Source organism: Molossus molossus, unplaced genomic scaffold (assembly GCF_014108415.1).
Source record: "Molossus molossus isolate mMolMol1 unplaced genomic scaffold, mMolMol1.p scaffold_m16_p_19, whole genome shotgun sequence".
NCBI lineage: Eukaryota > Metazoa > Chordata > Mammalia > Chiroptera > Molossidae > Molossus > Molossus molossus.
In genome coordinates this window covers 39,034,918-39,062,469 of record NW_023425354.1, presented here as the reverse complement: position 1 = coordinate 39,062,469, position 27,552 = coordinate 39,034,918, and the positions used below count along the sequence as shown (strand labels likewise).

The 27,552-nt window shown below is 51.5% G+C and overlaps 1 protein-coding gene across 1 annotated transcript; it reads right to left on the bottom strand.

Annotated features, from left to right (window-relative positions):
* Window positions 1–326: 326 nt before the first annotated feature.
* Window positions 327–24,425, bottom strand: SLC13A2 (solute carrier family 13 member 2). The gene is made up of 12 exons (XM_036269039.1): window positions 24,293–24,425; window positions 8,258–8,386; window positions 7,379–7,515; window positions 7,065–7,270; window positions 6,367–6,547; window positions 6,146–6,268; window positions 3,726–3,944; window positions 3,396–3,484; window positions 2,998–3,119; window positions 1,728–1,889; window positions 986–1,123; window positions 327–497 (listed from the first exon to the last, which is right to left on the bottom strand). Exons 1-12 carry the CDS (start codon window positions 24,392–24,394, stop codon window positions 327–329), a joined length of 1,779 nt encoding a protein of 592 aa, XP_036124932.1. The 5' UTR covers window positions 24,395–24,425.
* Between the last annotated feature and the right edge of the window lie 3,127 nt (window positions 24,426–27,552).

Below are 27,552 nucleotides of genomic sequence, written 5' to 3'. Positions count from 1 at the left end.
GAGATGGCATGTCATATTATCTGTGAATTCACACACATGCACTGTTAAGCACACACACCTAGGATCATGTGCAGACACAAACCCCTCCCCCCCCCAGACATCCTCACACGACATACCATGCTCACACAGACATGAACATACTATATACACATTTTCTTTAGACACACAGGATTGAGAGCGCACACACCTTACTTACAGACACACTCGAGATTATGTACACATGTGCCTTTCTCTCCTTGTTTGGCTTGGAGCCTGGGTGTCTCTTCCCGACTCAGAGAAATAGGAACGGCTTGGGTCTTCCTGGTCTTGGCCAATTATACCCTGGTCTAGGGGCTCGGCGTGGTGGCGTTCGCCTGGCTGCCCATGCAGTGGGTTGTGTTTTTGGAGTAGGCCCAGGAGGGGAAGGTGTGCAGTTTGAAGATGGGGAAGCTCCAGCTGTTGATGGCCAGCATGATGACCAGCACGCCCAGGATGTTGAGCAGGAATCCCGTCCGGGCCTGGTGTACAGACAGTCCGTGTGAGTGAGCAGCTGCTGAGCTGGGCCAGCACCCATCCCTTTGGTGTCCAAAGGTGCCCAGGAGCTCTCACTAGCAAAACTCTCCCTTGGGAAGTCCTCCCTTGCATCGAACCTACAGCACGCTTCTTGCTTTACTCCCAGGGTTGACAGGGGAAAGGGAAGCTCCTCATGAGCTCCCAGGACTCTGGGCCTTGTTCTCTCCGAGTCCATTTCCCTGGGTGTGGCTGCCCGGCACCTTGGAACCTTCCCTAAATTCCTCACCCCTTTGTCTTCCTCTCACATGGCTTGGGCCTGGCAGGGCCTAATGATGCTCTAACTGGGGGTTGTATCCCAACCTCTCTGCCGTTCCCCACCCCGTGTCCGCTCAAGTCTGAGAATCTCAGGGGCTTTATGCCACTTTGTAGTCCACCAGGATGGGAAGACAGAGCAGGAAGGAGGGCTGAGGTGTTCAGGGCCCCTGCCACTCACCATATCAGACACTTTGAGACCTCCGAAAGAGAAGACGATGGCATTGGGCGGGGTGGCCACAGGCAGCATGAAGGCCAGGGAGGCGGCCAGGGTGCAAGGGAGCATGATGTAGAGAGGGTGGAGGCAGATGGCCTGAGCCTGGAGGGGGAGACAGTGGGGCAGAGTTGGTGGCAGTCCCATTCCAGGGAGAAAGGTGTGGCCTCCATTTCTCCTGCTGCCCCTCTTTCAGGGACCACTCCCCACCCCCAGCACATACTCTGGGCATGAACCCACCACTTTTGCCAGAGGTACTGGATGACCTGGGAAGGGCCCCTTGACCTCTCTGGAGGGAATGACTGTGTGGCCCTGCCCTGTGGGGTGTGGTGAGAGGAGGGGCCCATAAAACGGATCTCAAAGGGGATTGGGATATCATCAAAGGCCGTAGGAACGCGCCTGGGAGGAAGGGGCTGGGGACGCTCCGGGCAGCAATTTTACCCCATCACCTCAGGAATGACCAGGACAGGGGCCGGGCTGGGGAGGTGGGTGTGGATGAGGCCACCAGTGAGCTCCATCAAGATACTCAAGGAGTGACGTCACTAGAGATGGGGTGAGTCAGGGGGCAAGAGGGCTCTGGGGCCCAAGGTAGCTGGAGAGCCCTGAAAGGGTGGAAGCTCAGATGTTCTCTCCCAGAAATGAGAGGAGGTGCCTAGAAGGGGTGGGCAGGAGGGCTGCCTGGAGGAGGTGTGTCTGAGGGCCAGCTCACCATAGAGGCCAGGATAGGCAGGAAGAGTGTGGTGGTGGCCACGTTGCTGGTGCACTCAGTGAAGGTGGCGACCAGGAGGCAGAGGATCAAGGCAATGGCAGGAGCTGACACAGACTGCAGTGGGGTCAGCTTTTCCCCCAGCCACTTAGACAGGCCCGATTGCTGTGGGCAGAAGAGGGTGGTGTGTGAGAGGCTGGGCTACCTGGGGCCCAGAGCCCCCTGCTGAGGCTCCGGGAGCATCATCTTCCTGTCCACACCTCTCCAGATTCTTCAAAATCAAGGGCTGCTTGGGAGGAAAGACCCAGCTACAACCAAGGGGCTCCTTCTCCTGCTCTTGGGGAACAGTTGGGTGTGGGAGAAGGGTCAAATGAGAAGCTAAGAAAGGGGGTCAACAGGCCTTCTTGGGAAACCTGGGGCTTGGTGGGAGTAAACACTTCTCCCGACCTCTCTTAGGAGGTCTCTGGCCAACCTTAGGCCTCGCTCTGCCCTCTCCAGCCCAGCGGCTCACACAGCAGTCCCAGAGCGGGGAGAGCAGGACTGGTCCTGGCAGAGGTCGGGAAGAGGCTGACAGGAGGGTAGGGAAAGCCCACAAGGTCAGAAGAGCTCCGAGGTCTTGTCCTGCCCACGCCTGTAATGCTAGACTGTGAGCCCCGATGCGGCCTACCCAGCACCCGGCGCAGAGCTTGGCACAGTTGGTGAATGCTTGATGGGTGAACTACCCTTGGATTTAGGAGTCCCCAGCACCAATTTCTGACCCAGGGAAGCTAGCTGCCTTCTGTCTGTGCAGTGAATGAGCTTAGTGAGAACACTGAGGTCCAGGGCTGCAGGTTCAGGGATTTCCCTCTTGGATGGAGGCTCTGGGAATGATGCCCTTGTCCCCAGAGCCTGGCTGGGTGTGATCACAGCACCCCCTGGTGGCTGCAGCAGGCTAGCCCTGTCAACCCAAAGGCAGCTACTCACAGGCCTAAAGACATTGCATTCTCTGTCTGGAGGGGGTAGGGGGATCCCAGCGAACAGCCCCTGCCCACCAGAGGTACCTGCCTCTCCTTTGACTTGAGAACCCAACTGGGGAAAGATCCCTGTGGCTGTGTTTCTTGCCCCCCCTCTCAGATGACCCTCTAACCTCGCTCCAGCAGCTGCAGAGGCTCTGCCACCAGGGGGCTCCTAAGTGGGGATGGAGTCTCCCCTGTGAGGCACTGAAGCAAGGCCCAGTCTTTCCCTGCCACAGAGTCTCCTCCGACAGGCTGGGGTGGGGGCAGGGGTTGCTCACCTCGCTGCCCTTGGCCAGGGCAAAGCCACCACCCAGCAGGAATACGATATTCCAGGGCATTTTCTCATTCACTGTCTTCCAGTTGAGGAGGGCAGGAGGGGCCTGCAGCTTCCCCGGGTTTTCTGCTCCCCAGGCAGAAGAGGATGGGTCAGCAAGAGTCAACAGGCCTTCCCTCCCTCCCACTTGGGGGCTTCTGTATGGGTCCCTATCAGAGCTTAATGTTTGCGGGAGGGGGACCCCAGTTCTGCAACATGCCAACTTTGTCCCTGTGTCCTTAGTAAGTCACACTAACCTCTCAGGGCTTTGTCTCGTTCTGCCAAATATGAACTAAAGCACATTTTATGCCAGAAGGCAGGGGCTGCCCAGAGGCCCTTTCCTGCCCCGGTCCAGGTGCTTACCTGGATCTCGAGTCAGCCCTGGGATCTTGGAGGGCACCATGAACATAATGATGCTGATGAAGATAGCCACTGTCCCGTCGGACACCAAGCTACGGGCGGGGCAGGGAGGGCAGGCTTAGTGGTTCAGGGCTGCTCAAGGATGCAGGGATGCCGGGAGGAGGTGGCGGTGGAGAGGAGGCCCTCCCACGGATGGGCCAACCCCTTCTGACAAGTGTCCCCTCCCCGCCCTCGCCCTCGTGTTACCTTCTGTTCTGCTCTTGGAGCCCTCTCCCTTCCCTCTTCTTTAGCTAGGTGAGCCCCTGAGGTATTCCCTCTCCCCATGATGCTTACCTTGCCCCATTGGGCTGGGGAAAAGCCAGGCTGCCCCAGCCGGTGAAAAAGCCTGGCTCTCGGGTGAACCAGAGCAGCACCAGGAGGACAAAGAGGATGGTGACAGCCGTTTCTGCAAAGGTCATGGGGCCCAGCTGCTTGTGCTCTTTTTGGATGACTTGGAAGGCCGCCTGCTCTTGATCGCGTGCCTGTCCCCCGATGCCAAAGTTCTTCCGGAGGCTGCAGGTAGAGGGGCAGGGGCCGCTCGTGAGGGTCTCGCACCAGGCAGGGGAACAAGCGCCTCTGAGTTCCTGTGATGTAAAGATTGTGGCCTGCAGAGGCCATCTCAGAACTGTCACACTAAGGCCCTGGATCCAGCCAAGTTTCTGGAAGAAGAGCAGAAGACTTGGGAAGGGGCACACGAGGCAGAGACAAGGTTGGGGCTGGGGGCCAGTCTCCCCATCCTGGCCCTGCTTCATCTGCCCCACTGACCCCTGTCCCTCCAACGGTTCTCTTGAGTCAAACCCTCTGTTGCCCAGAATGAGGAGGACCCATAGGCCTGAACCCCATGCCTCCTTCTGGCTCTGACTCACTGCTCCCCTCCAACAGCTTTTTAGGAAATCCTCCCCTTCCTCTCCTACCGGTTTCTGGGCATCCTCTGCCAGCCTGAGCCCCACCCTGATTGTCCCCAGAGGCACAAAAGGCTTTAACCCATTTCTGTATGCTGCTTACTTAACTCATGTTGACTTTTCACTTTTCACTTGGGCAAATCACAACTCCCCTGTTGGATGGCAAGTTCCTCAAGGGCAAAGACCATGCTTCACATATCTTTGAACCCCCATGGTGCCTGGCACTGTGCTGGTCTCTTTGACTACCAGCTTGTACCCAACCTCAATCCATTCTCCTCACACCTGCCCACGTGATTTTTCCAAAGTACAGCAATGATGCTTAAAAAATTCCAGTGGCTCCCCGCTGCCTGGGCAGGAAGGGCAAATAACTCGTACCATAATCCCACTCCTATCACCACTCTTATCCTGTAGCAGACATGACTGATCGACCCCAGACTCTATTCCTGCTGAGCCCTAGCAAGGTCTCACATGATTTTCAACTCAAAACTCTAGTGACTGCAGATAATCAAGGGTTGTTAGTAAGAATAAAAACTATTTACTACCCAGTCTCAAAGACAAGGTCCTAACTGTTTATATGGCACCCCAAATCGTCCCAAATCCTTTTCCTGCCTATTCTCTAACTTCATCTCCTAATCTCCTTTTCTTTATGTTGCAACCGCGCAGAACTAGAGTTCTCCCAAACACACCGTGTTCTTTCTTGCCTCTGTGCACTGGTACAAGGTGTTCCCACTGCCTGGAATGCTTTACCCCAGTCTCCACCTCGCTGACTTCTAGTTTTTAAAAAAATTTTTTCTTTATTTTATTTTATTTATTTTTTTGTTCAGATAGAGCGGGAGGGAGAGAGAGAGAGAAACATCGACATGAAGGGACACATTGAGTGGCTGCCACCCGCACGACCAACCAGGGCCGGGGACAAACTGCAACCGAGGTACGTGCCCTTAGCGGGAACCGAACCCCGGTCTCTCTGTACCGCAGGCCGACGCTCCAACCGCTGAGCCAAACCGGCCAGGGCAAAAAAATTTTTTTCTTTATTGATTTCAGAGAGAGAAAGGGAGAAGGAGAGAGAGATAGAAACATCGATGAGAGAGAACATCGATTGGCTGCCTCCTGCATGCTCCCCACTGAGGATTTGGCCCACAACCTGGGCATGTGCCCTGACCGGGAATCGAACTGGCAACCTCTTGGTGCTTGGGTCGATGCTCAACCACTGAGCCACACCAGCTGGGCTGACTTCTAGTTTTATAAGATTCAATTCTGGCATCATTTCCTCCAAGAGTCTCTCGAACTCCCATTCTCCTGGGCTGTGCTCCACAGCACCTGCGCTTCCCTGTGTCATGGCCGCACTATGCCATCACCCATCAGATGGTGAGCTCCAAGGACAGGGACTGTGCCTAATGCCTTTTAGTGTTTTCAGTGCCTAGCACAGGGCCAGGCTTTTGTATGACCATGCTCAGTGTGTTCTCCTTTAGCACTTACCAAAGGACTGTGGAGTGTTGCAGAATGGGACTTGGCCTGGGCATCAGGCCTGGTTTTCAGTCCCAGCACTGACAAATCTAGTTGTGTACCATTTCTCAAGCCTCAGTTTGCTTATCTGCTAAATGGGATAGTAATACTCTTGGTCCAGTAATGACCTCAAATGGGGGTGGGGGCGGGGGGAAGGCCAAGTGCACAGAGGGGCCTTGGGAGGGAGAGGTCTGCTCACTGGGATGGTGATTTTATCATTTTTCACAATGGCTATCTGGGTACCCAACCGAAAGCTCCCAGGGGATAAGGCCAGGGACCTGGGCCTCTCTCACTCACTCCACCACTTACTTGTAGCCCAGGAAAAGGAACTGTAGCCACAGCCAGGCCAGCAACAGCAAGATGATCATGGCGGGGAAGGCAAAACTGAACCAGGAGGCAAAATTCACCACGTTGGCATTTTCAGGGAAGAGCCTGAAGAGGGAGGCAGGCTGCTGTGTGACATTGCCTGGTAAACCCCAGGCCCCGCGTCCCCGCAGTGAGAGCGCAGACACCCCATCGCAGTCACTCACGAGTTGATCTGGCCTTGCAGCACCAGGTTGGGAGTGGTGCCAGTCAGTGTGGCGATGCCCCCGATGCTGGCCGAGTAGCACACGCACAGGCTCATGCCCTGGGAAAAGCGGATCTGTTCCTGACTTCTCTGTGCCCTTGACTCCAAAGGGCCAGGTGGGACAGGGTAGACCTGCCCATTATCTGGGAACAAGGGAGAGCTCAGGTTGGGGAGTGGGTGCAGTTCTAAGGAGGTTGGAGCTCCATGGCCCCTGGAGTGTAGGCAGGATACTTGCTAGCGAGCAGCCCTGATCTGGGCTTTGGGGGGGCAGAGGCTGCCTCCAGGCCTGCAAGGGCCCAGCACTCCCTGGAGTCTCAGGTTAGGATGACTTTAGACACCATCTGGCCCAACCTCTCCCTTGAGAGAGGGAAACCAAGGCATAGAAAAGGGCACAGGATTATCCAAACCAAACAGGAAGAATGGAGCATGGACCCCTGATGGCCCACCTGGACTCCAGCTCTCTGCTTGCCAGGGTGACCCAGCATCTTGGTTTTCCCAGGACTGAGGGGGTTCCCAGCACATGAAACTGTTTTAGAACCAGGAAAATCCCAGGAAACTCAGGACAAGTTGGCCACAGCACTTCTTGCCTCCCTCTTTCCGTAAAGGATCCAAGATGACCACCCTTGGGAATGGAGCAGGGTCCCGCCTCCTCTTTCTCACCAAGTTTGGCCGCTTCCTTCTGGGGACTTGATTCCTGAAGTTCGAAGGTGGGGTTGTCACTGCCGTTCTCCATGTCCTTGACCGCGGGAGCCTTGTGCAGCTGCTCCAGGACGGCGTGTGCAATGGGCACCATCATGGCCGTGGTGGCCGTGTTGCTGATCCACATGGACAGGAAGGCTGTGACCACCATGAAGCCCAGCATTAGCCTAGGAACGGACACACAGACATACTGGTGTTCCAGCATCCCTTCAGGGATTGGATGCCCAGAATGCCACCGACACTGGGTTGTCCCATCCTGGTTTGTGGGAACTCACAGCGCGGGCCGCACCCCGACGATGAGGAGCACGCGGAGGGCTATGCGTTTATGCAGATTCCAATGCTCAACAGCGATGGCCACCAGCAGCCCCCCGATGAACAGGATATTGGTGTCCTTAAGGTACTCGATGCAGACCTGGTAGACAGGGACAGCCGAGAGGCAGGGGTCTCCTATTGTGCTTTGGGTTTATGGGGTACAGGCACTGATATTCCCACAAGCAGAGGTTGGTCCCTGGGCTCTTGGAACCAAATGGAAATGGTCTTTGGATTACGCATTATTTGATATTAACCAGGTTCCTCTCTTCCTGCCAAACTCATTCGTTCTCCCCCGCAGGAGTGACTGGGACATAATCCAGCCTGATTCTACTCGTGGTTACAGCTGTGGACTGGGGGATGCTAATTTCTAGTTTCTAGAAACTAGAGCAGTGGTTCTTGGAACTTGCTAGAAATGAAATGCTTAGGCCCTGCCCCAGATCTACTGAACCAGAGACTCTGGAGTGGGCCCAGCATTCTGTGTTCTAACCAACCCTTCAGTTCAGGACAGTCAGGTTTAAGAGCCACCGAACTAGAAGAACGTCTTTAGCTGGACGTTAAGGCCCCTTTTCCTCTGTCTCCAGGCCTTTCCACCTCCCTGGGTTAAGCCTGATCACTCCCACTTTGAATGAACTCTCGACACTAGCCACGCACTTGGCATTTTTAGAATGTCCTTCCCCCTTTGCTTGTGGCTGACTCCTCCCTCGGTGCTCTCTGACCTGCCAAGCGGAGACAGGGACCCTTCTGTGTGCCCTGCCTATGATGAGGCTTCCTGGCTCATGAGCACCCTAGAGTAGACCGCCCCCATCCTCGGGAGCCTTCCTCATGTGGCAGGGGAGGCTTACCTCAGAGGCATCCATTATGCCCATCATGGGGAACAGGATGAGGGGCAGGAAGGCAGTGACAGCCAGGGGCAGAGCCTCGAAACACCAAAAGAGCGCCATGACGATGATGGAGTAGGCACAGTAGGCTTCCTGTGGAGGGGCGGGGAGCAGCAGAGCTTTTGGAGGGGCCAGGCCTGTATCCCAAAGTCATACCCTCCTGCCCCTGGAGAACACAGGTCATTTGTAACCCATGAAACCCACAGTCACTGATTTTTGAACCCAAGGTCCCATTTCAAAATGGAAACGAAAAACAAAGTAAGGCATTCACCACTTTGACCTTGGACAGGGTTGGAGAGTCTGGAGTTGGCTAATAAGCCTCACCCAGCCCAAGGGGACTGCAGAGGGCCCAGGTGAGGATCCCTGGATGAAATGGGGGCTGCCAGACTGAGGCCTGGTCAGTGTGGACCCTGCCTGGTGCCCTGGCTTCCCCTGGCTTTATCAGAGCCTGTGAGAATGTAATTATTTGTATGAGGACTTAGTGTTTGTTCCCTCTGCTAGGTCAGCTCCATGAGCACGGAGTCAGTTCTGTGGCATCTAGGTATTTGGAGCTCAAGACCCGGCAGGCCTCAGAGCAAATCTTTTCTGAATAAATTAATCATTGAAAAGTTAGGTCCTGCCCATTTGGGGAATGGTGGAGTGTCTCCTTCCTAGCAATCCTGGCATGATCACTGCATTGCACAACTCCAGGGGGTGCTATTCATAATATATAGACTATGTGAACGGTTCCCGCATCCCTGCTTTGTGCCGGGACTTGTGGGGTAAACCCTGAGTTATAGTCTTGTGAGTCTTTGGGTAGCAGAGGCCCTCCCTTCTGTGACGAGGCCTCTGAATCTAGAGAGGCCGGACCTCAGGCTGGAGAGAAATGGAAGTCAGACGGTCAACCCCTGACGTCAGAGGCCCATCCTCATTGACAGAGTCTCTGCAGGGCTGGCAGGGAAGGCGGGGAATCTTTAGCTAGAAAGAAGCCCGGGATGGGGGTGGGGAGTGGAGAACAGTGCCCACATCCCAGCCTCAGGGGCACCTGCCAATCCTCTGTTTGCCAAAGGAAGGGGCTACATGCTGGGACAGTGGGGCGAGAGTGCCCTTCCTCTCCCTCCTGTGTCCATTGCCCTGCCCTTCTTGTTTCCTCCGCCTGCTACAGGCTGGCTCACCCTGCAGTACCTCATGCCCTTAGTACCCCAAAGCTTGGGGTGGGTCCCTGGGGGTGGCCTGGGGGAAGAAGAAGCTGCTGTTTTGGAGCAATTTCTAGGAGCTGGTTGTTGGTTTTTTTGTTGTTGTTGCTAATCCTCACCCAAGAATATTTTTTTTCCATTGATTTTTAGAGAGTGGAAGAGTGGGAGGGAGGGGGAAAGAAAGGAAGAAAGAAACATTGATGTGCGAGAGACACATCGATTGGTTGCCTCCCACACACACCCTGACTGGGGCAGGGATTGAGCCTGAAACCCAGGTATGTGCCCTTGACCAGGAATCAAACCCGAAACCCTTCACTGTGCGGGCCGACACTCTAACCACTGAGCAACATGGGCCAGGACAGGACCTGGTTGTTTTTATGTTGTTACATAAACTCAAGCAGCCATTAAGGTGGGTGTGGTGCTCCCGTTAGAGGTGAGCTTGGGAGGGTAAGTGGCTTGCCCAAGGCTCCAGAACCAGGGGGTGGCAGCGGCAGCATGGGACCCAGGAAGGTGTCCGGATCCCATAACTCTGAGAGTTCTCCCCATCGTCCACATAACTGGTGCTCCCGGAGTGGTACCGCGCACCGCACTGCCGGAGAGTCAAGTCTGTCTGATGCCAGGCTCACTTTCTTTCTAGTAAACATCCACCACCTCTCCTCACCCCAGACCTGAACTCCTGGGCTCCAGGGGTGGGGCTACCTTGACCCTTGACCAGAGACCCACCCCCCCTCCTCCCCCAGCAGGAGCTGATTCTGCTGAAGCTGCTGTTTCCTCAACCACTTTTGCACCTGCAAAGATCGCCCTGGCCAGTTACTCATCCTGCCCTGGGGCTAAGGGCAGGCCAGCCTCTCTGGACCCTGGTGACCCTCCAGGAGGGGCGCTGGGTGGACCATCACTCTGCTGAACCTAGAAGAAAGCTCTGCTAATCACGACAGCAGAGGACCCTGAGGACTACTTTGTGCCAAGCATGGTGCTCTCTGCGCCGTACTTCAGATGTTTTTTTTTAATTTAATTTTTTTCTTTATTGATTTTAGAGAGAGAGGAAGGAAGAAGGAGAGAGAGAGAGAAACAACAATGAGAGAGAACATTGATTGGCCGCCTCCTGCATGCCCCCCACTGGGGATTGGGCCCACAACCTGGGCATGTGCCCCGACCAGGAATCGAACCAGTGACTTCTTGGTGCATGGGTCAACACTCAACCACTGAGCTACACCAGCCAGGATTTCAGATGTTTTTTTAATCACTTATAGTTGCTCTGTGAGGTCATGACCATTGTTCCCATTTCACAGACAACAAACAAACGCGCAAATACATAAGTAAATGTCTTGAAGTTACACAAATAAGTGGAGAAGCCAGGCCATCTGGTTTTTGAGCCTCCGCTTTTTTTTTTTTATCCTCACCTGAGGACATTTTTCCATTTTTTGTTCAGCTAGAGTGGGAGGGAGAGAGAGGAAAAGAAAGAGAGAGAGAGAGAGAAACATCGATGTGAAAGGGACACATCGAGTGGCTGCCACCCGCACGACCAACCAGGGCCGGGGACAAACTGCAACCGAGGTACACGCCCTTAGCGGGAACCGAACCCAGGTCTCTCTGAACCGCAGGCTGACGCTCTAACCACTGAGCAAAACCGGCCAGGGCTGAGCCTCAGCTTTTACCTTCCACCCTGTGCTCAATCCCTTGCATTTGAGGGGTGTCCCTTAGTTTCAGGCTCACTATGTCCACTGGGGTTTACGGGGCTCTGAATCCAGACAGAGCCATCTATGTGGGGCCTGCCACTTCCTGTTGCCTCGCTCTGGGCAAGTTACTTCACTTTTATTTTTATTTTTTTAAATCCTCACCCGAGGATATTTTTTCCATTTATCTTCAGATAGTGTGGGAGGGAGAGAGAGAGAGAAACATCCGATGTGAGAGGGACACATTGACTGGTTGCCTCCCACACGACCCTGACCAGGGCCAGGGACTGAACTGCAACCGTGCCCTTGGCTGGAATCGAACCCGAGACTCTTTGGTCTGCAGGCTGATGCTCTAACTGCTGAGCCAAACCAGCCAGGGCAAGTTCCTTCAATTCTGAGACCCCATTTCCACACTCCAAAGGGAACTACTAATAGTCAAACCTGCTCCTGTGAGCTCCAGTGTGTTCAATCTATGGCTTTCTTACCCCATTACGACTTCTCTGTGTCCCTCTCCATGTCTGTCTATCTGTGTCTGGATCAAAACACAAAACTGGTTTCGCAATTCCATCAGGAGCCTTCCTTGGCCCTGTGTCCTGTCCCCACCTTCCTGGGGAGTCTGTCCAGCTGTAGCATAACTTGTTGACCTGCCTTCCTGGTTCATGAGACTCTTCACTGGGGTGTGGAATTCCAAAAATCCGAGGAGTCTGAGGGGAAATAATTTCACTTTTCTGCTAACATCTAACTAAGGTTATGAACATACGCAGCAAAACCATACAACTGTTCATGGTACTGTTGGTGATTTTGTCACAGGTTTTTGACTGTGGCTATTAGCTCAGTCGTCCTAGTTACCGCAAACTGTACCTCCAAACAGTGTTTACATCCATCACTATTTGGAAATTATGGTAGCAATTACACCAACACTAGATCTGATTCAATGCATTCATGAAGAAGTACCTATATTTCTGAATTGCACTGTATCTTTTCATACTTTCATAACTGGATTTAAAAATAATTGCTTTCCTCCACAACCCTTTGCATTTGGTTCTGTGCAATTCAAAGCAATCTTCTGAGAAGGGCCCACAGTCTTCACCAGACAGCCAAAGGCAGCCATGGCTCAGAAATGGGTAAGAACCTCTGAGAAGAGAGAAAGAAAATAATTACCTGGTACCAACTACTGTGGCCTCCCTGAATCACCTTGGGAACTTCCTAAACGTCCAGGCTCACCCCTATGTGGGAGGGGGCAGGGGTCTCTACAAGCCCCAGCAATGCAGAGGTCAGGCAGAGCCCGGTGGGTGCTTTACACACGTCCTCTCATTTCATTCTAACGTCTCCATGAGACAGTGGTTCTCATTACTCTTACTGAGAGATGAGGAAACCCAGACGCAGGGCATCTGGAATTGCTTTGTTGACATTTAGTTGGGTCTGGGTTTGAGACTGAACCTTAGAGGGTCTGGGTTTGAGGTTGAGGACCTGTCTGTGTTCTGAGTCAGGAGCCAGCCCCTTGGACACCCATTGAGGAGAGAGCCCGGGGGTCCTTTCCCCTGGGCCCCATGTGTGTCTTATTCCAAGGTCAATATCCTCACTTTTAGAACCGGGAACTCGGGAATCAAACCTGTTCGTCAGTCACTCATTCAACAAACACCGTCCCACTCCAGGTCTCCAGTCCTGCTGGCTCCGTGCCTCAGATGCTCCCATTTACTTCTCTCCAGCTCTGTCTTGGCCACTAGCCTGGTCCGAGCCTCAGCATCAGTCACCAACATTCCTGCAACAGCCTCCTTGTTCACCTTCTAGCTTCCTCTCTTGCCCGTGAAATCTCTTCTTGCAGCAGTCAGAGTGATCTTGAGGCAACATCTGTTTAATCCACCATCAACTCTCCACCCAACATACACACACTCACCTCAAAGCAACTCATATCCCTTCAGGGTTTTCCACTGCTCTTAGGAAAAGCCTAGGGCTGGTCTGTGCCTCTCCATGTTCTCTGCTGCAGCCACACTGCCCCTCTTCCACTTTCTCCATCGCTTCATTCTCCCTCCAGCCACAGGGCCTTTGCACATAATTTCCCCTCTTCCCTCCCAACTCTGCCCAGCTGGTGTCTACTCATGCTTGAAATCTCAACTCAAATATTTCTTTTTAGGAAAGCCTGGCTTCCAGGCTGGAGTCTAGTCACCATTATTATGTTTTTAACACTCTAAGCCCCTGTATCTCTTCTGCATAGCATCATCACAGTCTGTAATGGAACATTTATTTTCATGAATTTCTTGATTGCTATCAATCTTTGTCCTTAGACCATACTCTCCAGGGAGCAGGGTCCAAGTCTGTTTCTGCTCACCTCAGCAGGGTGCCTGGCATCTAGATGGAATGGACACTCTGGATGAATGAGTGAATGAATGTTGGACACTAGAGATACAGACACAAGTCAGGTCCAGCCCTGGGCCTCAGGCAGCCTGAGTGTGAGCTGGCCCTCAGGGTCGTGGGTAGGCAGGCTGCCCTATAAAGCCAACAGTAGACAGAAGAAATAAACCCTCAGAGGATTTCCAAACCTCAAGGCTGGCAACTTGCTTCTTTTGTAAAGGGAAACACAGGTCAGAGTTCAGAAAACTTGCATGCCCAGGACTAGCTTTATTGCTGTGTGTCCTTGGGCAGATTACTGAACCTCTCTCAGCGTTTTTTCCCCCTTTGGATAAGCAACAATGAGCATTTCCAGCTGCACACACATTTATCTCCTTTATGAGGTTTCCTTATCAACAAATAAGAGAAACACCCACTTTGCTGGGTTAGTATAAGGATGAGGGATGTGAGTGTAGCTACAAGCTGTAAAGACTGTAGAGGGCAGTGAGCAGATGGCAGAATTGGCGCTGGGACAGAAATGTGCTCTTGGGCTGCCGGGGGACCAGGGTGAATGCAAGAGGGACAAATGAAAATGAAGGTGCCAAGGAATCCAGGGCAGACTCTGGACCCTGGATGTGAGCAAGGTGTGGGATCTGCGGGCATTACGGCCTTTACCCGTTACGGGTACAGAGCAGCCTGTGGCTGTTGGGCAGCAGCAAATATGCCCACAGTCTCAGAAGTGTCACAACTTATTTCTCCTGGTGATTGAAGGTTAACCCAGCAGTGGGGATGGGCTGGCACATAGTGTGTCACTCCCACTGCCCGTCTGCCCTGGCAAGTAGGGATGCTGCTGGCAGTAATCTCCCCAGGCTAGGGGGTGAGGCGAGGCGTTGGGTGGCAGCCTGCCAAGCACCGTTGCAAAGGAGAGACCAGAGAGTGGGATCCTGGAGGAGAAGGGTTCCCTTACCTGAGTCCCCTCCCTCTGGGCTGAGGAAGGCTTCTAGAGAGGAGACACTAAGGGGCACTGAGGGATGAATAGGAGTTCATTGGGTGGGGAAAAGGTGTTGGGGTGAGGGGGTAAGCACAGAGGGAACAGAATGAGGCATGAAAGATCAAGATGTATTCTTGGAAGGGTGGAATGCTTGGAAAGAGCCTTGTCTGCCCTGGGAGGGAGCCAAGACTTTATCCAGAAAACAGGGCTGGGAAGGGAGGGCCCTTGAAAAGTTTTAAGCAGAGAGACTGACATGGTTACATTGGCATTTCTATTAAAAGATTACAATGATGCTATCATATGTCATTTCACACACACATACACACACACGTGTGTATGATTCAGGGACTCATATTCTTTTTTTGATACCAGGATCCCCTTGACAGCCTGACAAAGATTTCCAACTCCTTAGAATAATGTTCTTAAATGCATTAAATAAAATACATACTCTCCTATGCCTTGGCCGATTTGGCTCAGTGGTTAGAATGTGGGTCCGTAGACCGAAGGGTTGCAGGTTCGATTCTTGATCAAGGACATGTACCTGGATTGCAGGTTGGATTCACGTTGGATTCCCAGTCCCGGTTGGGGCACATTTGGGTGGTAACTAATCAATGTGCCTCTCTCACGTCAGTGTTTCTCTCTCACTCCCCTTCCTCCCTCCCTTCCACTCTCTCTAAGAATCAATAGGGAAAAATATCCTCTAGTGAGGATTGACAACAACAACAAAAATACGTACTGCCCTGGCTGGAGTGACTCAGTTGGTTAGAGCATCAACCAGTATACAAAAAGGTGGCGCATTTGATTCCCGGTCAGGGCACATACTCAGGCTGTGGGTTCAATCCCCGGTCAGGGCACATATGAGAGGCAACTGGTTGATGTTTTTCTCTCTCCCTTCATCTCTCAAATAAAAAAATACACACATACATAAATAAGTAAATAAATAAATATATAAAATACATAAGATTATAAAGAAAATCAATTATATTAAAATACAGTAATCAAAATATGAAAAAATGGGTAAGATAGTGATATATGTGACTCTTAATGAATGAGGCCTTCACTGGCTAACAGCTACTGTAATTTCAAAGTCATGATGAACATAAACAATATTTCAGGTACCAGCAACAGCTCTAATGTGATGTAAAAATATTTGTGATTTCTACTGGTGGCAAAGACAAAGCTACCGTTCTAGTTTTGTGATTTGTTGTCTACATTCATAACAGAAGAAAATACTCAAATTTCTTTAGAGGCTATTGACAGTAAAATGGAATTGTTTTTTCCCATGCAAGTCCACAGACCTTATGAACTGTCCCCACAGATCCCTGCTCTGGAGGGCACACACCATGCTGGTCGCTGAGACTGCCCTTGGGAAGGGCAGGGGGCAGAGGGTGGGAGGGCGACCTCCCCATTTCACCTTTTTGTGCTTTGCCTTTTGTACGACCCACATGTGTCACCTAAATAAACCACAGAAAGATGAAAATAAGGAGTTTACACCTGCTATAGCATGGCAGGTGGCTCAGAAGACACAGGACGGGAAGCCGGGAGGCCACAGGAGGTGGTGCTGGTGTTCGGGGGGAGAGGACAGGGCCTCGGAGCAGGTCATGGCAGTGGAGATGGAGAGAGGACGGACTCTGGAGATGGGAGGAGCTGGAAGACAGAGGGCCTGGGTGGTGACTGATGAGTTGCGTAGGAGGAATAGGAGGAGGAAAGTTCCCAGGGGCCTGTCCTGGGTGTCTGCATGGCAGTGACCACAGGGAGAGAAGCAGGCTAAAGAGACTTGGGGCGTGTGATATACTTTCTGGGAATAATAGGCCCAGCTGAGTGCCTAATACCTTTGAGAAACTGAATATACAAAAGAAACAATGGCCAGTTCATATATAAAAGTGCAACCTCTGCAGTAACCAGCCTGGGCAGTCAAACCACAGCCCCTGTAGCAGTTGGCCCCAGTCAGGACTGGCTCAATGAGCGCCAGCTTCCCTCGTTTTGTTTGTTTTTGTTAATCCTCGCCTGAGGGTTTCTTTAGTTTATTTTTTAATTTTTATTATTATTACTTTTCAAAACATGTTTTTATTGTTTTTTTTTTATAGAGAGAGGAATGGAGAGAGAGATAGAAACATCAATGTGAGAGAGAAACATCATTCGGCTGCCTCCAGCAGGCCCCCTACCAGGGATCAAGCCCGCAACCAGGGCATGTGCCCTGCCTGGGAATCGAACCGGGGCGTCTCAGTGCACGGGACAACGCTCAACCCACTGAGCCACACAGGCTGGGCTCCATTGATTTTTCTAAATATTTTTTTTCTTTATTGATTTGAGAGACAGAGGAAAGGAGAGGGAGGGAGAGAGATAGAAACATTGATGAGAGAACATTGATTGGCTGCCTCCTGCATGCCCTCCGCTGGGGAATTTGGCCCATAACCTGGGCGTGTGCCTTGACCAGGAATCGAACTGGTGACCTCTTGGTACATGGGTCAGTGCTCAGCCACTGAGCCACACCGACAGGGCTCTATTGATTTTTTTAGACAGAATAGAAGGGAGGGAGAGAGTGACATCAACTGGTTGCCTCCGCACTACCCCAACCAGGGCCAGGGATCGAACCTGTGACTCTTTGGTCCTTGGGCCGACTCTCTAACTGCTGAACCAAACCAGCCAGGGTAGCTTCCTTCATTTTTCCCCCCACTCTCTATCCCCACTTCCAACCAGTGAAAGACAAATAAACTTCCCTAACCAACCACATAGGACACCCCGCTTCTAGTTAGCACCCACCCCCTCCAGCTTTCCCCTGCCAACAACCTCTAATCAGGGAACCCCTGAAGCTTTCCCCTTTTCCACTCTAAAATGTCCACAGCCTTGGCCGGTTGGGCTCAGTGGTTAGAGCGTCGGCCTGTGCACCAGTGTCCTGGGTTCGGTTTCCGCTAAGTGCACGTACCTTGGTTGTGGTTTGTCTCCAGCCCTGGTTGGGGTTGTGGGGGTGGCAACCAGTCGATGCGTCTCTCTCACATCGATGCTCCTCTCTCTCTCTCTTCCTTCCTTTCTCCCTCCCACTCTGGCTGAAGATAAATGCAAAAATGTCCTCGGGCGAGGATAAAATAAATAAATGAAAAAATAAAGTGTCCACAGCCCCTACCTGCCTTTGAGACTGCCCAAAGCAGGTGATGTTGGCTGACTTCATTCCTGTTCTTTGCCTGATCTCATTTGGGGTGTCTTGTTTATTTCTGCACCTCAATGTTTATGAATTTGTTGCATCATCTTCTGCTCTAAGAGACCGAGGGGAAACAATGGGTTTCTGAGTGTCAGAGAGAACAAAAGTCGGGGAGCGTCCTGACCTCATGGTTGAAACTGGAGCTAGGCCTGACTGTGTCCACTAAAGAGCAAAGCAGCAGAAATGATGACGAGGGAAGCAGTCCCACACTCCCCTGTGCTTTGAGCCTCACAACGGCTCTGGGCCTCACTGCAGGGTTGCATCCAGGAAACTGCACTGTTGAAGAGCCTGCCATGCTCTCCCTCCCCGACCTTCACTTAGCAGGTGCTAGGAAGCATGGGCACCATTTGGTAATCCGGGGACAAAGTTCAAGTTGGGAAACCTTTCTTCTCTACTCCAGGGATTCCCCCGGTCCTGGAAGCTGGTTCCTTCTTCTAATTCTACCCCAGAGGCCAGGAGATGTGTCTTCCCACAGTCGCAGTGCTGCTCGGGGTTACACTTAGGGACCACACCTCATCATTTCTGTGGGAATGACCAGACACACCTCACCTTCCTGCTCATAGGTGGAGGCCCTGAGGCCCACAATGGCTCGTTTGAACAAAATACATCATCCAGAGGAAAGAAGTCAGGCATCTACACAGTGCCTGAGGCTAGTTGTATTTTCCAGGGGCTAGAAATTTAGACAAAAGGCCAAGGGTTACAGGGAGTCATTGTTCATTGAGCCCTGAGTGGCAGATACTCTATGCATGAAGGCTATCTCATTTCATGGTGACAATAGCCCCTTAGAGGTCAAAGGCTTGGATAAGGTCACACAACTGTTCATGCTACAGAGCAGATTTTGACTCACATCTGCCTGGCTCCCAGATCCCTGTTTTGTACCCTGGACTCTGCTTTCTCAACCAAGAGCCAGGAAGCTTCTAAAGATAGTGGTGGGTCCCAGAAGTGAGGTCCAAATTCCTTGTCCAGTCTTCATGCAACACAGTGAATCATCTGAGTCCTGAGTCCATCTCTGGGGTTCAGGAATCGCTTGCAGTAAGGGTATTTTAGTTACACAGATTTCTAAGTGTATTCATGTGCACATGTACTGGTTTTAGGAGTACAGGTGATTCAGATTAAGGAATTCCACTTTTTGTTCTCACTGTAAACACAATATAGATTTCAGCTAAGCTCTTCTGTCCTGACAGACACTGTATCACTGAGAAACTGTTTTTAGGTCCCTTGTATCTTTTATTCTAATTTACTAGCTGATTGATCCCTGAGCAAATATTTACCCCTCATGGCCCTCAGTATAAAACCCACATTCCTTCCTCATGCCACAGTGGCTGTGCTCATCCCTCCACCTTCCAAGCTCAGCCCTGGCCTCAGGCCTTTGCACTATGTGTTCTGCCGGGACAGTTCTTTGCCCAGAGCTGTGCTTGGTTGGCTCTTACTTGCCATTCTGGTCCTAGGATAAATATTACCATCCAAGAGGCCCTCCTGGACCACCCCATCAAGAGCAGCCCCTCCCTAAACCACAGTCACCACCTGCTGTTTTTAAAGCATGGACACTATATGCTTTTTGTGTGTCTCTCCACCTCCCACACCCAAACAGTGCCTGTCACACAGTAAGTGCTCCTTAGAAGTCAATGAATGGATGTAAGGTTTCTGGTAGACTGATGGTGCTTCTTTACTGTCTGCTTGTAGGGTTGGGGAGAAGACCTCCATCTGCTGGGACCGTCAGAAGATGATGAGCATTTCAAGGATTCTGTAACTATTCCTCGAACACACCTACTGGTTCCAGCCCCTACACCTTTGCTCCTGCTGTCCCTTCACCTGGACTTCCCTCTATGGATGTCTCTGATTGTTGGAATCTCATTCAGCTTTCAAGGCCCAACTCAAATGCCACCTGCCTCAGATTCTCACTAGACTCGGTTGGAAGGATTTTCTCCCTCCTCTGAGCTCCTGTAGCTTTCTGGCTAAACCTCTGTGTAAACACATGTTCCTCTACACTGAGAGCAACTCGAAGCAAGATGTCTGTATTCCTTTTCGCTAACCTGCCACACAGAGCAAGAGCTCAACAGACATCCCAGAATGATCGACAGAGGAAGGGCTGACTGCCCGCTGGATGGACGTGAGTGTCGGTGGCTCAGGACTTGACTCACAACAGGGCCACCACCCTCCGTCCCTGGACAGTCTCAGACAGAGACCCCACGATCAGGTTCCAGCCCAGACTTTGCCCTTTTCTAGCTGGAACTTTAGGCAAATTACTTCACTACTCTGGGCCTAAATTTGCATGTCTATAAAATGGAGCCAATAGTAGTAACCTTTTAGTAACTCAGAGGTTATTTGGAGAGATAAATGGATTAGTACTTTGAAGTGCTTGGCACAACGACTAACACATAAAAAAACCAAACACCTCAATAAGTGTCAACTGTTATTATATGGACACAGGTCTGAGCCTAGCCTGGAACTCCTTCTTCCCACTTCAGGGCCCAGGAGCATGGAGGTAAGCTTGGGGACTCATCAGAGAGCAGGGACTGAGCAGGAATTCAGGACAGGGCCCTCTTTGTCCACATTCATTCATCCATTCATTCATTCGACAGGTATTTGTAGAGTACCCACTATGTGCCAGGCACTGGAGATTGTATATGGAAAATGACAGGGTCCTTGTCTTCATGAAGCCTGTATTCTAGTATAGGAAGTCGGAGAATAAATAAAAAATAAACAAATATATCATTTCACACAGTGAAATCCCTGTAAATAAAATCACAATGTTTTATAATAAAGAGTGACGGGGGGTGGTCAGAGAAGGCATTTCTGAGGAGGTGGATTTAAGCTGAAACCTAAGGAATAAGAAGGAGGCATCTGGGAGAAGAACATTCCAGGCAGGGAGCAGAGCAATTTGGGGAGCAGAGAGAAAGCTGGTGGGACGGGAGCAGAGTGGACAGGAGGTAAGACATTGGGCATGGGGACCGAGGCATCTGCAAGGGGGAGCCTCAGGGACTCCCAGCTGCCCTAAGAGGTTTTGATTTTATTTGATCATCATTATTATTTTTTATCCTCACCCTAGGACACTTTCTGCATTTATCTTCAGATAGAGCGGGAGAGAGAGAGGGAGGAAGAGAGAGAGAGAAACATCGACATGAGAGAGACACATTGACTGGCTGCCACCCACATGACCCCAACCAGGGCCGGGGACAAACTGCAACTGAGGTACATGCCCCTAGCGGGAACCGAACCCAGGATCCTCTGGTCCGCGGGCTAATGCTCTAACTGCTGAGCGGTTTGGATTTTATTTTAAATTTGATGGAAAATCTGTATGGGATTTTAAGCAGGGTAGTGACATGACCTTATGTTTTGGAAAGACCAGGTGGCTGGGTAAAGAATTGTCTGGGGAGGGACAGGGATAGGCAAGAAACAATGGTGTCCCCAGCGAGAGTGGAGGCAGTGGAAAGTGATAGCGTTCAAAGTATTTTGGGGGTATGGAGTCAACAGGACCTGCTGGTGCATGTGGAAATGATAGAAAGAGAGGAATCAAGTATGACTGTGCCCTGGCCAGTTTTCTCAATGGTTAGAGCATCGGCCCTTGGACCAATGAGTCACAGGTTCGATTCCAGTCAAGGGCGTGTACCTGGGTTTCGGTTCAGTCCCCGGCCCTGGTCGGGGTTGTGCGGGAAGCAACCAGTTGATGAGTCCCTCCCACATCTCCCACATCAATGTTTCTCTGTCTTTCCCTCTCTCTCCCTCCCTCCCACTCTATCTGATGATAAATAAAAAAATATCCTCCAGTGAGGATTAAAAAGAAAAAAAGGAATGACTTAAAGGTAGATGGTTGAACCACATACTGATGAGTAAGCCTTCAGGAGGAGCCAACTGGAAAAGATGGGCAATGAGGGTTTTGTTTTGGACGAGTAAGAGTGTATCCTGCTTAAAGGAGAATAATCAGGTGGAAGTGTCTAGTGTTCGTTGGATAATACACGTTTAAAGGTTAGGGTTACAGAACGAAGAATCATCAGCATAGAGATGCTTTTTCTTTCTTTTTTTAATCCTCATCTAAGGACATTTTTTTGCATTTATCCTCAGATAGAGTGGGAGGGAGAGAGGAAGAGAGAGAGAGAAACAGTGATGCGAGAGAGACACATCGAGTGGCTGCCACACACATGACCCAAACTGGGGCTGGGGACAAACTGCAACCAAGGTACATGCCCTTAGCGGGAACCGAACCCGGGACCCTCTGGTCCACAGGCCGATGCTCCAACCGCTGAGCCAAACTGGTCAGGACTAGAGATGCTTTTCAAAGCAGGAGACAGCAAAGGATCACTTGGGGATCACCTGGGGGAGAGTAAATGGATAAGGAGGAGGGGCCTGAATAAAGTGGCTGAGGGGGGAGGAAAACCAGGAGAAGGGGTCACCAAAGCCGAAAGAAGATAGCATTGTAAAGAGGGGGTGACAAACTGTGACAAATGCTGCTGAGGGAATGAGGGGGGTGAGCATGGACCAGGGGTTTGGTGACATGGGAGCTGATGGGGACTTGACCAGAGCCCTCTGGGCAGTTAGAGTCGGAGACTGGAGCTTTGTAAGGAGAGACATGTCAGTGTAGACAGTCTTGAAAGGAGGCATATGTTGAGGGAGTTGCGGTCAACGGAGGGTTTGCTTGTTTTTTGTTTTTAATTCTCACCCAAGGATATATTTTTTTTCCTATTTAACTTCATGATAGAGTGGGAAGGGGAGAGAGAGAGAGAGAGGGAGAGAGGGAGAAACACAGATGTGAAAGAAACACAGATGTGGTTGCCTCCCGCATGACCCTGACCAGGGCCTGGATGACCCTCCACCGAGGTACGTGCCCTTGACCGGAATTACACCCGTAACTCTTTGGTCCATGGGCCGATGCTCTAACTGCTGAACCAAACCAGCCAGGGCAGGTCTGCTTGTTATTTAAGATGGGAGCTGTTATTGCATGTGTGTATGCCAATGGGAGAGATCAGGCAGAGAAGGAACTTGACGTAGGAGAGAGAGAGGGTAATCACAGGAGAAAGGTGCTTGAGAGGGGCTAGTATCCAGTGCCCCGGGGGAAGGGGCTGGCCTTCATAGATCAGATGGGACGGTCTCAGAATCAGGACAGGGAAGGCAGTGTCTGTGGACAGAGGCGGGCAGCAGGGCTGAGTGTAGCACAGGCAAGACAGAGGCTCCTGCCGTGTTGCACTCCCAGCAGGAGGCCTGGCCTCAAGGCTTTCCTGTGTGACCTCGGGCAAGTTACTGAATCATTCTGAGCTGTGCTTTCCTGGGGGTAAAATGAGAATTACAGTCCCTGTCTGTCCTCTCTTCTGGGCTTCACATACTTGGCCTGGTCTGTCTGAAAACCTATCTGATGGGTTCCCAGTAGAGATGCCACTGGCTTTAGCTTGAGACCAGGGTCATCTCAAAGGTGAGCCAAGCCTTGTCACTTAGCAGGTGTCAGGGGCCCAGGGACTGTACCACTACATCCCAATCCCTCACCCCTTTGGGACAGCACCAATAGAAAGCCTGCCTCAATGTCCCTACATGTGACAAAAGGAAGAAAACGCTCAGTGGGCAGTTCAGGGCTGTTGGGTGGGGCCAGGACCAGATTCTGTCGCAGCCTTCGGGATGCCACAAGGCAGAGAGAAAACACAGGCTTTGGAGCTAGACCACATCCCAAGCTCGGCCACTTTTTAATTGTGTGACCTGCCAGAGGGAAAAATTTACTGGGAAGCTCGGGCTTCCTGGCCCTCGTCCTGAACGGACCCTGCCCAAGCCCTGTGCTAATTTTAGGTTTATAATTTTGTGTTCTTTTACTTACGAGAGCACTCCCCACGAATGTGCAATATCTGGGGGTGGGGCAGGAGGCAGTGGTACTTCCCTGTCCATCCTGGGTACTGCTGGTAAGATCCCACCCCTTCTCCTTAGTCTAAGCACACTTCGTCCTTTGGATCACAGGTGAGTACCTTCTCCTGCTGTGTCTATTCTTACTGGCACAAACTGCCCAGGGCCAGCTTCATCCTGCTCCCTTCCATCCCCTCCAGCAGCTAGCCCTGCTCATTAGCCACTAAGCTTAGTGCAGGACAGCGTGGGCACATAGTAGGTAAGATAACCCCACCTGCTTCCACCTGTACCTCTTTTATAAACTGGCTTCCCGACTCCCGAGGCAGTAGATTCCAAGTGCACCTAAGCAACTCACCTGGGGCTCCTACTATGAGATGCCAAGCAAAAGCCCCCTTTGACCTCTTAAGCCTCATCCCTCAGGAGGACCAGGAGATTATAGCCTCACTTCCAGGCTCAGAGAGGTCAGTAGGTTATGCTGGTCTTTTTTTTTTTTTTTTTAATAATCTTTCTTTTTGATTTTAGAGAGAGAGGAAGGGTGAGGGAGAGAGATAGAAACATCGATGAGAGAGACCATTGATTGGCTGCCTCCTGCATGCCCCCCCCCCCCCCACCAGGGGATCAGGCCCACAACCTGGGCATATGCCCTGACTGGGAATCAAACCTGTGACCTCTTGGTGCATGGGTCAACACTCAATCACTGAGCCACACCAGCCAGGCAAGTTATACTGGTCTTAAGGATCTCCAACCCTGGCCCAAACAGTCCCTCTCCTGGCCCCTTACAGCTTCTATGTGCCTAGAACCCCAAGTCCTTACCTTCGTGGGGATGAGGAGGGGCAGAGGCAGCAGGAAAATGGGCAGGAAGTACACAATCAGGTAGGAGCGATAGGCCCACAGGCCCTGCCAGTAGGTGGCCATGGTGTGGACCCAGGAAGGCTGCTGGAGCCACTGTCTCTCTGGAATCCAGGGAGCTGAAGGACTGACTGAGCTGGTAGGTGGCTGGGGCAGGCTTATATAAAGCTGGTGGAGTGTTAACCATTGACCCACCCTGGCAGTCAGAGTGTTTTTGGAGGCCGGGGGTGAGAGTAAGGAGGAGGGACTTGCAGGAGGTATAAAGATCAGGAAGACTCTGCAAAGATAGGGAGGAGGGTGAGATCAAGGAGTAAAAGCTTCGGATTCTTTCAAGGAGTTAAGCTCAGAGTTAACTCCTTCTGTGCACGAAGGCTGGCCAGGGCTGCTGCTGGGGGAGCTGGAGAAGGAAGGGTGCCCGGGAAGTCCCACAGCTGGTGTCCGGAGGGCAAGTCCCCGAGCTGCCTCCCCAGCCCAGCCTTCTCTTCCGGGTTTTAGTCGCCAAAGCCAGGTTCTCCACAACTGTTTATACAGGGCTGAGGGGCGGGTAGCTCTCCTCTAGGGAGGTCCTATCCTCTAGGAGTTTCCAGTCTAAGACTGGGGGGAGCGAAGGCCTGGAGCAAGCCCTCCTCTCCCTTCCAGGGTCTAGGAAACTGCAAAGCCACGGGTTTCGACTCGCTTACTCACTTTGTGACGCTGATTCACTGACTTAACCTCTCAGAATAGCCACTTCCTTGCTCTGCTGTAATACCTTCCTATTATGAGGCTCAAATGAGATAACTTGCGGTATGTTGAGCCTCGATATGTGGTAGGTATACAGTAAAGGTCAGCGGGGTTTTTGTTTGTTTGTTTTTAGGTTTTTCCTAAACTGCCACAGAAGACCAGCAAAGATTGTCTCGTGTTTTTGAAATAATCTCTCCATTCACTCATCCATCTATCCATCCATCCACCATACCCGTATTTGGCACTAATTATATATTTAGCCCCATGAATGCTAAAATGTTGCTGGTAATAGTTCACATTTGTTCAGCATTTAGCGTAAGTTATTTAGTGTGCTATTGCATTTACTCAGTACAACCACACCATGAGATAGGTGTTACTATTCCATTAAATCTTTTTTTCTTTATTGATTTGAGAGAGAGAGGAAGGGAGAAGGAGAGAGAGATAGAAACATCGATGAGAGAGAACATTGACTGGCTGCCTCCTACATGCCCCCCACTGGGGATTGGACCCACACCTGGGCCTGTGCCCTGACCAGGAACATCCTGGTGCATAGGTCAATGTTCAACCCCTGAGCCAAACTGGCCGGGCTATAGAAAAATTATTGATTGATTTTAGAGACAGAGAGGGAGAGAGAGACACAAACATCAATGTGAGAGAGATGCAAGCGTCCCAGTTAGGGATTGAACCCGCAACCTTTCGCTGTACAGGACGATGCTCCAACCAACTAAGCCACACCGGCCAGGGTTATTCCATTTTATAGGTGGGGAAACTGAGGCCCCAGGACACAGAGACAGCAAGAATTTAAACAGCCACGAGCCACTTAACATCGGGTATGCTTTCTGAGAAATGTGTTGGTAGGCGATTTTGTCGTTGTGGGAACATCAGAGATGCACTTACACAAACCTGGATGGTCTAACCTACTACATACCAGGGCTATCTGGCATAACCTGTAGCTCCTAGGCTACAAGCCTGTACAACATGTTACTGTACTGAATACTGTAAGCAATTGTAATGCATTGCGCTTCGACGGCTATGGTATCACTAGGAGATAGGAATTTTTCAGCGTCATTATAATCCATGGGACGGACCACTGTGGCATGTGTGGTCTGTCGTTGATGGAAACATCTTTATTTTTATGTATTTATTTTTTGACTCTTAACCCAAGGATATTTTTCCATTCATCTTCAGATAGAGCAGGAGGGAGAGAGAGAGAGAGAGAAAGATCGATGTGAGAGAGACACATTCATTGGTTGCCACCCGCAAGACCCCAACCGGGGCCAGGGATGGACGAACCGCAACTGAGGTATGTGTCCTTGGCCGGGACTCTTACCTCTGAGCCAAACCGGCCAGGATGATGGAAACATCTTTAAACAGTACATAACTGTGTGCTTTATGAGTGCCCTGGGGAGGTTTAAACCAGTACTGGAGCTCTAGGTGAAAGACAGTATTGGGAGTACTGGGCTCCTGGAGAAGGGGGCATCTAAGCTCAAACTTGAAAGTTGAGCCTAATTTGGCCACAAGTGATGGAGGAAGGATCACAAGCAGGTGGAAGTGTGAAATAAGGCCTGGAGGGTGGTGTGTGTGCATATGTGTGTGTTGGAGGAGCTGGTTGTGGGTTGGAAGGAACTGCTGGTTGTCTGTCCCGTCAGAGTCTCTGTCTCTTGGTACCTTCACCCCTGCCCACCTCATATTGCACACAACAGAAGCTCAATCCATGTTTCTGTTGATTATCGGAGTGTGATGGTCTGTGTGTGCCAGGACGAGAAGGCAGAGTACCGGCGAGAACGCTTTGGGACGTAAGACAGCCTGGGGGGAAACTGTGGGAGCTTGGTCAAGTTTAGAGAACAGAAGCTTCTGTGCGGTTGAACTATGGATTTGTAGGGGTGGGGCAGGATTGGGAGATGATAACCGCATTTCCAAGGTGTGCAATAGCATGACCTGAGCTGTTATGCCAGGGAGACACTCCTGGAGCCACTGAAGTCTGTGTGAGAGACACACACCGTGCCTTCTGCAGGTGGGAACAGAGCTTTGGATAGATCCAGGTGGCAGGACTCCTGGAACCAGGCTGGGTGGGAAGCTACATTAAGACAGGACAGACTGGCCACCCCACACCCCCATTCAGGCTGTGGCCTCTCTACTCCCACACAGCCAACCTGCCACCTGCTCAGGGCAAGGTGAGGAAGAGTCTGGAAGCACAGGGATAGACAAAGGGTTTCAGATGCCCAACACAATACCCCAATTCTGTCTCACCTTGGACGAGGCCTCTCCCATGGCCTGAGGCTGGAGAAGCCACTAGGGGAGCATGGCCGTGGCTTGCATCTACTCTATGTATAATCTGCATCCCAATTTGCCCAACTCTCTGCACCAACGCTGTATGCAGGCTCAGAGCAATGAAATGACTTGCCCAAGGTCACACAGCTTGTGAGTAACAGAGAAAGCTCAGATTCACATCCAAGACTGCATGTTCTTTGCCTAGCCTTCCATGCCCTGGGCCCCTGGGATGG

Coding starts and splice junctions, on each gene's coding strand:
- SLC13A2 (XM_036269039.1), bottom strand. CDS start 24,394: ATGGCCACCTACTGGCAGGGCCTGTGGGCCTATCGCTCCTACCTGATT. Junction 7,516..8,257: donor GCATAATGGATGCCTCTGAG/GTAAGCCTCCCC, acceptor CCTGTCTACCAG/GTCTGCATCGAGTACCTTAA. Junction 7,271..7,378: donor GTCGGGGTGCGGCCCGCGCT/GTGAGTTCCCAC, acceptor GTCCGTTCCTAG/GCTAATGCTGGGCTTCATGG.